Source organism: Quercus robur, chromosome 1 (genome assembly GCF_932294415.1).
Source record: "Quercus robur chromosome 1, dhQueRobu3.1, whole genome shotgun sequence".
Classification (NCBI taxonomy): Eukaryota; Viridiplantae; Streptophyta; class Magnoliopsida; order Fagales; family Fagaceae; genus Quercus; species Quercus robur.
The window spans coordinates 29,971,416-29,984,472 of record NC_065534.1 but is presented as its reverse complement, the minus strand read 5'-3'; the positions used below and the strand labels follow the sequence as shown (position 1 = coordinate 29,984,472).

Genomic DNA, 13,057 nt, shown 5'->3' with positions numbered 1-13,057 from the left:
CACGTCCCAAAATCCTGTATACACAAGTATCTTTTGCGTTGAAAATTTTAATTTCTAGAAATTTTCTTTTGTTCATTTCAAGCAATGCTAATGTCCTAGTATACAATATTCTAAATTGGTGTGCTAAGGAAAGATAGAGACAGTATACTTTGTGTTTATGAAGTCAAAAAGGGATTCAAACAACCATTTTTCGTGTTCTTACTTACCATGTGTGGATTAAGAGAAATACAGGTAGCATAAGACTAAATTCAGTGTAAATGAAATTATACACAAGCTCATCCTATCTGATGTAACAGAAAATTTGGCTTCTTGTAAGAAAGTAAAGGCTACTGATGTAATTAGAATATTCCTTCTAGTATTTTATTTTTATTTTTATGTTCGTTCATTTTGTTTATGACAAATTGTACTTTCTACATTTTTGGTTTTGTCTAATATAAGAGGTTTGCAGCTTGTGATATTCAGTTAATAACTTATTACTGTTTTTGTAGCTTGCTAGCAGTGCGTAATCTTGTTTTTGAATGAAATGCTATTAAGAAAAATATATATATATATTTTTTTTAAAAAAGGAAAAAACTCATGCCTCTTTTGTACTTAGAATGATGAGAATGACTCCGGAGCCATCAAAATTGCAAAATTACAAAATCATTTTCCTTATCATATAGTTAGCGGCTGAGAAAGATTATTATGACTGCCGCAGCCCTCCCTCACGTCAGGGTGGACCCGCGCCATTCTAAACAATTTGAACAAAAAAATAATCGGGCCAAAGAAAGAAAAAACGAAAAAAGAAAAAAAATAAAGCCATTTTCTGGGAGTTTGTGACGTTTTAAACAAGCAAAAGCTCTGTATTCTCGGAGATGAACCTTTTCCCCACTTTTTCTTAATGGCGACTGTGGTTATATCACTTCCCTTTCTGGTAACTCTCTACTTCATCTTTAAACTTCCATTCATGTCTGCTCAAAATGACCAGTTCATCTATAATGGCTTCAATCCAACAAATCTGCGTCTAGATGGAATTGCAAAAATCCACTCCAATGGTCTATTGCAACTCACCAACACTTCAAACCAACAAGTTGGTTATGCTTTCTACCCACTTCCTTTAGAATTCAACAATTCTTCTTCTTCTTCTGTTTTAACTCGGTCTCTTTCATTTTCCACGAACTTTGTATTTGCAATAGTTCCCCAAATGCCAACATTGGGTGGGCATGGCCTTGCCTTCGTCATCAGTCCCTCGCTGGAATTCACCTATGGTGTAGCCAGCCAGTTTCTAGGAATCTTCAATGCCTCAAATAATGGCAGTCCAACAAACAGCATATTAGCCATTGAGGTTGATACTGTTAAAAGTCCTGATGTACAAGATATAGACAGTAACCATGTGGGAATTGATGTGAATGGTCTGGTATCAAATGAATCAGCTCCTGCAACCTACTTTTCTGGTCAAGAAGGCAAGAACAGAAGCATGGAGCTGATGCGTGGCAACCCAATGCATCTTTGGATAGACTACAACGAAACAGAAAAGTTGCTGAATGTAACACTAGCCTCGACCAGCATTCCAAAACCAAACCGGCCTCTCTTGTCAAAACACATTGATCTGTCCCAATATCTTTCGGAATCTATGTATGTTGGTTTCTCTGCAGCCACTGGTGTAGTTGCAAGTGACCACTATATTCTTGGATGGAGTTTTAATAAAAGTGGACAAGCACAAAGCCTTGATGTTTCGAAGCTTCCTCAACCTCCCCGACAGAGGAAAAGTAAAGAGAATCCAGTAAGAATAATCTTAATTTCTCTCATAGCAGTTGTGGTTGTGCTGGTAGTATTGGTCACTGGAGCAACTTTTAATTGGAGGAGGAAGAAATATGAAGAAATACGTGAAGATTGGGAAAGCGAGTATGGTCCTCACAGGTTCATCTACAAGAATCTCTACAAAGCAACCAAGGGTTTCTCAGACAAAGAGCTTCTTGGAGCAGGAGGTTTTGGAAAGGTTTATAAAGGAACACTTTCTTCTTCCAATAGACAAATTGCAGTCAAGAAAGTCTCCCATGATTCAGAACAAGGGATGAAGGAATTTGTGGCTGAAATCATTAGCTTGGGTAGGCTGAGGCACAGGAACTTGGTGCAGCTCCTAGGATACTGCCGGCGAAAGGGTGAACTCCTCTTGGTCTATGATTATATGCCCAACGGAAGCCTTGACAAGTTCTTATATGGAAGTGAAAAATCAAACCTTGATTGGCTTCAACGATTTCAAATCCTCAAAGGAGTAGCATCTGGCCTACTCTACCTCCATGAAGAGTGGGAACAGGTTGTTCTACATAGAGATGTAAAAGCAAGCAATGTTTTATTAGATGCTGAATTAAATGGAAGGCTAGGAGATTTTGGCCTTGCAAGATTATGCGACCATGGTGACAATCCAGAAAGCACCAATGTAGCTGGAACTGTGGGTTATTTGGCTCCCGAGCTTACCAGAACAGGAAGGGTAACTACTTACACTGACGTATTTGCTTTTGGGGCATTCATGTTGGAGGTAGCTTGTGGAAGAAAGCCTATAGAGCCACAAAGACTACCTGAAGAGGTAATTTTAGTTGATTGGGTCTTTGGGTGCTGGAGAAAAGGAGCCATCCTTGACGCTAGTGATGCAAGATTGGAAGGTAATTATGTAGTGGAGGAAATGGAATTGGTTTTGAAACTAGGCTTGCTTTGCTCACACTCAACGCCAGCAGTTCGGCCTAGCATGAGGCAAGTGATGCAGTTTTTGGACGGCAATGCTGATCTGCAGGAATTACCACATGAGAGTGCTTGTGTTGGTAACTTTACTAGCGTTGAAGCATCTGAGATCTTATTGTCAATTCCTTCATCATTTGGCATGGGTTTGACGCCCTGTTCTAGTAGTAATTCTATCCTCAATAGCCGTTGATAAATTAGCTGAATATCATGCTAGGGGTACACTTGTTCATGGGTCATTGCTTGGGACCAAATCAACCGTTGGCGCACAGAAAGCTTAGATATTGCCTTAAAGGTGGAGAGAAGAAAAAGGAATTTGAGAAGAATATGGTGTATTCAGTTTCTTTCACTTACTACAGAATGTAATAGCTAGCAATATACTGAAGCTCTAAATATTACTAAAATAATCATTAATTCAGTTGCAAGCTTTGCAGATGAATATTTATGTAGTGATTTGCATAAACGGTGGCTGATTTTAGAACACTGAAACCCCACAGCCAGCAATCACTCTGTTTGAAAATTAAATAGCTAGTTGTATGGTTTATGAATATAAAAGTTTAGCTATCTACCAATTTTGACCAATTGATCAAATTAGATTAAATTAATTAATTAGCCAATCACACAACTCACACACCCAAAAGAATGATATTTCTACGCAAAGAAAAACCCACAAGAAGCGAAAACTCTCGGAGAAACTAGCCCAGCAAACCGATTGCAATACAAAATACTTACAAAACCCTCCTAGTTCTATGTAGTTTCTCTTGAATCCAAGATCCCTGCACCGGCTGCACCGGCTCTTCCTCTTTAATAGCTTCTGATTTGCAAGTTGAGATATCAATCGCAAATCCAATCTCTTGGATACTTCAAAGCCACTAGAAGGTTTGTGATAAGTTCTATAATTTTCAGCACCAATCCAAGACACACAAGGTAATCAAGAGTGTTTGGCTTGAGTCTCCTCTCAATGGGTATGAAAATTTGGAGAAGCTGAAGGCATGGAGGCTACAAGGGATTCAATCTAATGGAAACTAGCTTATGAGCCTGCATGATGTGCAGATACACTATGATGTGCTTAGACATCACTAAGAGCTTTGTAAATTATTAAGAATCTCCCAGTGTTTCTAATGGTGATGTATAGGATTTAAAACCCTCTCTCCCTCCCCCTCCCCCAACTATCCAACTATTGAATTATCAAAAAATAAATAAAGATACGTGTAGATATCAAAGTTTAATGCTCAATACTATCAAAAAAGAAAAAAAAAAATACCATAGAATTATTATGAAACCATCCCATTAGATAATTGTTGATACCCATTTTCACGACACATTTTGTACAAGCCCAATTCAATCAAGCTCGACTTTCTTGTGGGCTCAATTCATGAATTATATTTTATTAAGCATGGCCCAAGCCCATGCGATTTATGAAGGAAATTGAGAAAGTGTCGTTTGGAGGGTATGGGTTGGTTTCTTTCGGACATTTTGCATGAGCCCAACACATGCGTGCTACCAAGTGGGCAAGGGATACTGGTAGCACCTCAGGCTCATGGATGGCCAACTTCAGCTGCTAGCTCTCATTCAGGTGAGCCTCCCAATGGCCTAAAACAACTAAAAAGGGAGAGCCAATGAGGGTTTAGTCAAGCATTTCCCAAATCAAGTTAAAAGCATGCCAAACTCTTCCCTAAACAAAAGCAACACTAGCTAAGACACCAAATTAGTATCATGGGGGATAAAAGCCTCTTCTACTTTCAAAAACTTAGTCATTAGCAACACCCTAAACTCTATATAAAACTCTCTTTAGCTCAAAAATGAACCAACTACGTTTTCCCCCATAGAACTGAAACTTGAGACTAAAAGCCCATTTAGCCAGCTAATATCCTCATAATTCTAAAACTTAAGAGTGGAAATATGGGTATAGAAGAACCTTCTCTCTCTTCCTCACAACCTCTCTCAATTTCCTCTTCTCGCTGACTGTGGGTCTATGTTTCGGATCTTTGTACTTTTTCTACATTTTATTGAATTTTAATTATGGCATTTTATTTCTTTCTTGTTAAAGCACCATTAGCCTTTATTTATTAAATATTGAAATTTTGGACTTAATTCTCTACAAATAAACACTTCTAAAGAACCCAAGCAGAGGTGGGCTAATCTTGCAATTTTGGCCCTTGTCGCAAAAAGTCGCTGACAATAGTAATACATCATTAGATATCGAAAAGATAATGTCGGACACAAAAAACACATTATGAGGAAGTATAGACCTAAACTAATTAGTGAAAAAAGAACAACAAAATACCTATTTGAAGATGCAAGCATGCTAAAGTCTAGTAAGATAGTTAACTTATCATTTAATTAGAATAACATACCTCATTTCTTCTTTCTTCAAATCTTTATAAAAACAAAATTGAAGCTTATAAGGCTATGGAAATATTGCGAAAGCTAATTTCGTACGATTATAATTAACTAGTAAGTTACCCGTGTGATGTACGGATAATGTTATAATGTTTTATGTAAGATGGTTTTGGAGAATGTTGTATATGTATTGTAGTATAATTGTTATAGAACTTTATTAGTAATTAGTTCATCATGAAGAAAAAAAAAAAAACAATTATATATTGCACACACATATTCATTATAATTATTCAATTGAAGTAATGAAAAATTTAAAAAAAAATTTAAAAAAAACTTTGGAGAAATATTGTAGAATAAAAGTTAATATAGAATGTCTTTATCTTTCTCCTTAATTATAAAAATAAAAAATAAACATCCCAATCACCCACAATCAATCACATCATTTACAAAATCCACAAATCCAGTCCGACCTTAACATCAAAATCATAATTTCCATTGTTGCTCAATATAAAATGCAAGCCCCCTTCCTTGGTTGTAGCCAACTCTTATGGGTTAGGACTAGATGAAACAACAATGTTAGAGCTAGGTAGATGTCATTAAAATATTGAAGGTATATGACATCGTTTTTGGTCTGTGTATATTTGATATGAGATAACATGATGGGCTATGGGTAGGTATTTATAAAGGGGTAGAAGTGCAAGAGATGAAGGCATGAAGATGGATCCAAGAAACAAGTGAAGAAAAGCTATTTTATTAAAACTCGACAAATAGCTACTATCGAGACTAAATGGAAAGCTAACATAAGCTCAATCTATCAAAAATTAGGATTTTAGAATTTCCAGATTTGAAATTCGGCCCAAGCTGTATTATTTGTTTAGGGTTTCTTTTCTTACAACCCTAAACATATATAAGGCTTATTTTTAAGAGCCCTCACACACGGATACAAAGACCAAGAGTTTATTTTTCTTTATGAGAAGTTACTGCATTTGTATGCCATAGGATTTTATAACTAAGTGCTTATTGATCTTCATCGTTTATGAAGTGAAGAACTTTGTAGCCAACAACAATTATTCAAATTGCTAGAGTTAGTCACGTACTGGGATCCGTGCAAAAGAGTTATTCACAGATTTGAGATTTGTGTATCAAAGGAAAAAAGGCTACCACATGATCAAGTCCAATTGGGTATTGGAGTGAAGGTTTAACTGTAAGATGATATTTTGAGATAGGCTAGGGTAGTGGTAAGATTTCTCATACTTGTAACTGCTTGATTATTGATTATTAGATTCTTGGGAGTGATGACCTTAAATTCACTCGGTGAGGTTTTTGTCTTATGAAAGATTTTTCCTATTTTTCAACAAATCACAGTATCAATTTAATTTCCACTGCATTTAGTTTATTTGGTGATTTGTTGGTACCTCCATGATTTGTATGTAATTTGACCTAATTAATCAACTTGAGCAATTGAATTAATTAATTGGGGTCAAGCTATCTTAACCCAACAGTGTATATATGCAAGGGATGAAAAGTCTTGAAACGTTGAATCAAATGATACAAAGAATATATATTTTTTAATTAGAAAGGTATTGAAACATTGAACCAAATGAAACAAAAGGCCAATATTTAATTTGTTTTTATCTTTGATATGACACTTGAGACTATTTCAATTCTCTTGTTGCGTAGATAGCACCCCAGGACTCAAATCAATAACAGTAAATAAACGAAAATCAAATAACAAGCACACACAAAGAACACAAGAATTTACATGGTTCGACAAACTACCTGCCTCCACGGAGACGGCGGAGAAATTTCACTATAAAAAATAGGGAGATACAATAGTGCACAAGAACACTCTCAAGAAACTCAAATCCCAATTACACCCTAACTCTCTCTCACCCATAAGACAAGAAAATACTATTCTTCTTCTTATGCGGTTGCTGCTAGGAATAACTCTCTCACACTGCTGCACTTGCTAGGTTATTGGGAATCATCTAAAGTGCCGCACATAACAATATATATAGATATATATATATATATGTTATTAACCAAGTCGGCAAAGTAGTAATCCTTTTACAATTTGGACTCGATCAACTAAGGTGACCAAATTTGGGCTTGGCAATTCAAGCCACATAGGCCCAATATCAAAATCTCCACCTTGGCTTGAATTGATCAAGCTACACGAGGAAACTCCTCCATCGCCTCCACCTTCACCCTTAAGGGCTTACAAACTACAAACATCAACAAGTCCAAGTAGCCCTTGAACTTATCTGTTGGAACTAGATTTGTCAATATACTAGAGGATTCCCAAGTCTTATTCTTTCGTAGTTACCCCATCTCTTCTACATCCTTATAAGACAATGGATCTCCACTGCTAGTTATGAGAGCAAAGCTAACCATGTCTTCAAAGCCATATCTCTATGGTGCTTTGTAAACCCGCTTCTCTCTGCCTTTAGCAATTGAATAAGGCTCTTCTTGTTGCTGCTGTGGATCAATCTCAACGTCACCCTTATCATTAGGTGAACTATTCTCATCAAACTCCACCTCAATAGTTAATTTCTCATGTGGACTATCATCACATGTCTCTGCTTCATTCTGTTTCAACATAAAGGCTTCATCAAATATGACATCTCGACTAGTCACCGTTTTCTTTGAGAATGGATCCCAAAGCCTGTAGCCTTTAACACCTTTTTCAAAACCAAGAAATACGCATTTTCTTGACTTTGAATCCAATTTAGAAAGCTCTCCACTCTACACATGCACATAAGCTGGACAACTAAAGATTTTTAGACTCGAATAATCAACTGGTCTACCTGACCAAACCTCTTCTGGAATCTTGAAATCAATGGTTGATGATGGAGATCTATTAATAATGAAGCTTGTCGTGTTAACTGTCTCTGCCCAGAATACCTTAGGCAACCCTGCATTCAATCTCATGCATTTGGCTCTTTCTGCTAAGGTTCTGTTCATTCTCTCTGCAACCCCATTCTGCTATGGAGTTCCTTTTACTGTGAAGTGATGAGTAATGCCTTCTAATTCACAAAATCTTGTGAATTCTCTATCTCTATACTCTAGTCCATTATCTGTTCTAAGGTAATTTATTTTCTTGCCAGTTTGATTCTCAACATATGCTTTCCACTTTTAAATATGCCAAACACATCAGACTTATGCTTCATAAAATAAATCCATACCTTTCTAGAGTAGTCATCAATGAAACTGACAAAATACTGAGCACCGCTATGAGAAGAAACTGATATTGGACCCCAAACGTCTGAATGAATGTAGTCAAGAACACCCTTACTTGTATGAGAGCCTGTCTTGAAACTGACTCTATGCTGCTTCCCATACACACAATACTTGCAAAAGTCTAGCTTGCATGTCTTCACCCCTTTCAATAAATTTCTCTTGTGCAACTCTAACATACCACGTTCACCAATATGGCCAAGTCGCATATGCCATAATTTTGTGTTGTCAGTGTTGGACTCCACCGGAGTGGTGACTGCAACTCTTCCTACAACTGTGTTCCCAATCAATCTATAAAGTGTGATTACTTTCTGTCCCTTCATCACCATCAAAGCACCTTCGGTAATCTTCATGATTCCACCCTTTGATGAGTATGAATAGCCCAAATCATCCAATACTCCTAAAGAAATTAAATTCTTTCTAAGGTCTAGAACATGTTTGACATGACTAAGAACTCTCACAACTTCATCAAACATCTTGATCTTCACAGTACCAATTCCAATAACTGGGCATGTAGCATCATTACCCATTTGGACCATACCACCGTTGTAAGGCTTATACGTGTCAAACCAATCTTTCTTTGGAGTCATATGATATGAGCATGCTGAATCTAAAACCCAAGATTCTAGTAGAACATTGTTACTTGATGAAATTGAAAGTAAATCTGCACCAACTTCACTGTCATCTGATGTTTCTTCAGCAACACTAGCTGATTCTAGGGGCTTCTTTCCATTCTTCTTCTCCATTAAATGCTCTTTCAACTCTTTACATTGAATCTTATAGTGCCCTTTCTTATGACAACAAAAGCACTCTACATCTTTCTTTGAACGTGATTTAGATTGTGATCTATTCCTGTTAGAGTTCCATCCTCTTGACTTGCTTCTCCCCTATTGCTTGACTCAGACTTTACAATAAGTCCATCAGCCTAAGAACCATCGCAATCTTGCTTCATCTTTATATGTGACAAGAGAGCACTAGTCACCTCCTCGAGTACTATAGTCTCTTTCCTGTACATCAACGTAGTCACTAGATGATCAAAAGAAGTAGGAAGCGATGCTAATAAGAGTAACACTTTATCTTCGTCCTCATAATTCACCCCAAAACTTGATAGTTGGGTGTTCAACATATTAAATGTGTTGAGATGCTCCAATAGATCTGAACCCTCCTTCATATGCAAACTATACAGTTGCTTCTTCACGTACAACTTGTTCATCAAATTCTTTCTCATATAAAGACCTTCTAGTTTTTCCCAAACCTCCTTTGCTGCCTTTGCTTCTAGGATGTTGTGAATGACCTCATCACCAAGGTTGAGGTGAATAGTGCTAGCTGCTTTCTCATCCATCTCTACCCATTCTACATCCTTCATCGTTTCCGGTTTCTTCTCCTTCCCAAGCAAGGCCTTATGAACTCCTTGTTGAATTAGGAGATCCTTCATCCGCCTTTGCCAAAGAGAAAAATTTCCCTTACCACAAAACTTCTGTACATCATACTTTGTGCTTGACATCTTTACTGTATTCAAAGGATTGAATCCTAACCTTGCTCTGATACCACTTGTTGTGCAGATAGCACCCCAAGACTCAAATCAATAACAGTAAATAAGCGGAAATCAAATAACAAGTACACACAAAGAACACAAGAATTTACGTGGTTCGGCAAACTGCCTACCTCCACGGAGATGACGGAGAAATTTCACTATAAAAAATAGGGAGATACAATAGTGCACAAGAACACTCTCAAGAAACCCAAATCCCAATTACACCCTAACTCTCTCTCACCCACAAGACAAGAAAATACTATTCTTCTTCTTATGCGGTTGCTGCTAAGAATAACTCTCTCACACGGTTGCACTTGCTAGGTTATTGGGAATCATCTAAAGTGTTGCACATAACAATATATATATATATTTATTGTGACTTGTTATTTGGATTCGGTCAACTAAGGTGACCAAATTTGGGCTTGGCAATTCAAGCCACATAGGCCCAATATCAACAAATTCTTTTTGCATAGAAAGTGTCACTTGGCAGAACATCACTCTTTCCCACTTGAGGTTTCTGCTTTTATATATACTAGTGTTTAACCCGCGCAATGCGATGGATCATTTTATGTAATAGAAAACAATCAACATAACAATACATTAAAATTCGTCAAGTGCATGTTGTACAGCCCCTCATTTGTCCTATAATTGCAGAAATTCTATCTATAAAATACAATACAAAATATCACTCCTTTCAATGTTACAATAGTTTTCATCTAGAAACAAAATATCAAGCACATGATATATATCAAGCAAACTAACCACAAAGTAAAGGTCTTTTATGTTAGTTTTTTTTTTTTTTTTTTTTAATAAGCCTTGGGTTTATAGAGACAAAACATAACCTTAATTCACAGCACATACTTTGAAAACATTCTGTTTTTTTTACTCCTCATTATCTAATGACAATTACTTTTTTGGTTTCCATGTTAATATGTCAAGCATATCACACCAATACTTGTGTGATCCAAACTCACATTCTCACAAAATCTAAAGTTATATATTACAACGTCCTTAAAATAAAATTTAAAAAAAATAATAATTCCAGTAAACATACACAAAATAAAATAATAGATGCAAGAAACCATTGTTTGCAAGGGACTAAACTTAATTTTGTGGTGGGTATATATTACAAAGCAATTTGTTGGTAATTTTCTTGCATTCAACTCTATATACCTGCAAATAAAAATACAACCTAAATAAAATTACATATTTTCATGCAACAATAATTGCACAGTTCCAACGCTATTTTTTTCTTTTTAAATAAAAATTGACACACACATACACCAAATAGAAAGGAGGAAACCAAAAAATTAAAACAATAATAAATAAAAAAGAAATTGACATTCCCTCACTTCCCCACTCTTTGTCTGTACTGAATCTAATTTAAGGAGATGACAGACATCATCAAATAATTTGCCACCAACAAAAACTGTTTCAAAGGGGAACCCGGCCAATCTGGAATTCTTGGAAATTATTTTTAGCATTGCCACTAATCAGCTAATATCAGTCAGTTACATTCAAACTAACTAAATTCATACATGCACTAAAGAATTAAACCTAGTATGTAAACATTATAAACTGAAAAATCAATGTGTATATAAATAATATCAAGGAAAAATACTTGTAAACTAAAGTATCTCTTAATTAGCACACAGATGCAATTCAAAGAACTCAAAATTCCATTTATACACTTCTCTAATTATGGGATTAAACCTAGGGCATGAATGAAAGGGGGGGGGGGGGGGGAAGACACTTGTTTTGAAAATGAGCAACCTGGCATCAACACATGATTTAGAAAAAATGATAATTGAAATCTTATAAGTTATAACTAAAGCAGATTTGGTTCAAGGTTTTTCTGAAGGTTGTGGGTTTAAGAGAATATAGTTATTGATCCTCAAGAAGCTTACATGATAGTAATGATTACATTGTCCTTATTAGCTTTAATATGAATATCACGATCAACATACTCTTGTAAAAGCTCAAGCTCATCAACATTGAGAAACGATAGTGAAACTCCTAAGTCCTACTTGAAGCTCCATCAAGGCAATGTACTTTTGCAGTGGGACTTGATATTGTCAGATGTTCTGCATCAATTTCTTCTCCTGGTATTAGTAAAATACAAAAAAGGGTCAGCAAAAATTTCAAACTATGAGAACAATGAATTAGATAAAACAATGCTATAAGCCAATATCACTAATACAACCTGAAGTTGTTGAGACAAAATTATTGGAGGCAGAAGACTGTGCACGTAATGAGCATCCCTCTCTTTCTCAGAGAAAACAAGTCCTTTGTTGTACTGGGGATCCCTAAGCAAAGAATAACCACTACACCACAACCATACACACCTCACATAATTTAGTTTAGAATTCAGAAAGTTACATGTCAGAGATTATAGTATAGTTCTGAAAAGCGATAAAAACAAAGTCCCCTGTTATCTTAGAGTAGCATTTTTGGCTTCTTAACTTCATTTATATTTACATATATTAATTTATATGTTTTATCCATGCAAATTATTTTTTGGAATCAAACAAGTGGGGCCTCAGTTTCTGAACTGAACCCAGATCAGAATGCACCATATCTTTTAAGAAAATGATAGGAAACTCAGATAAATTTTTTTTTTTTTTTTTGGAAGGTTAATAATGATTCCAACAACATAAGATCAATAGGATGCAAAAGAAAAAAAAAAGTGTAATAAACATGTGATCACAAAAAGAACCCTTCATTTTAAGTATTTAGGAACTTTCAGATTCTAAAATGCCAAAAAACTACACTACAAATCATATAAAAAACAAAACAAAAACTCTCCCCTTTTACAATCAAACATCCCTATTCACCCATGTAGTAGTCCCCTCCCCTCCCCTCCCCTCCCCTCCCCTCCCCTTTTCCCTTTCTAACTTTCTGTTACTTTAAGTATGTTGCGAGAAGACCTGCAGTTTCTTGTTTCTCAATCTTTTCTAATTGTCTTTGTTCATTATCTAATACATACAAATAAATGAAAGTACCAACTGTTACAAATAAATTATTAAGACCTCCTTTACTCAAAGAAAAAAAAATCTCAATCTATAAAACAAAAATAGGCATTCACAGTATACATACTGCATCTGCATTAATAGGCATTGATCAAAAAAATATCCAGTGATTCAATGTGTATTAAGAATTGATGAAAGTTTAATTGCTCTTTTGGTTTCCATGTTAACCAAAACATAGCAAATAATCTAGGAAACCATA

At 35.8% G+C, this 13,057-nt stretch overlaps 1 protein-coding gene and 1 long non-coding RNA gene across 2 annotated transcripts; one reads left to right on the top strand and one right to left on the bottom strand.

The window, feature by feature from the left end:
* Positions 1-782: 782 nt before the first annotated feature.
* On the top strand, positions 783-3,154 carry LOC126728930 (L-type lectin-domain containing receptor kinase SIT2-like). The gene has a single exon (XM_050434680.1). It carries the CDS (start codon positions 881-883, stop codon positions 2,906-2,908), a length of 2,028 nt encoding a protein of 675 aa, XP_050290637.1. The 5' UTR covers positions 783-880; the 3' UTR covers positions 2,909-3,154.
* An 8,465-nt stretch (positions 3,155-11,619) lies between these two features.
* On the bottom strand, positions 11,620-12,300 carry LOC126713999 (uncharacterized). Its single transcript, XR_007651515.1, has 2 exons — positions 12,033-12,300; positions 11,620-11,931 (listed from the first exon to the last, which is right to left on the bottom strand). It is a non-coding gene; the product is annotated as an uncharacterized LOC126713999 (long non-coding RNA).
* Between the last annotated feature and the right edge of the window lie 757 nt (positions 12,301-13,057).

Bases quoted from the DNA above. Each gene is read 5' to 3' on its own strand.
- LOC126728930 (XM_050434680.1), top strand. From the start codon at position 881: ATGGCGACTGTGGTTATATCACTTCCCTTTCTGGTAACTCTCTACTTC.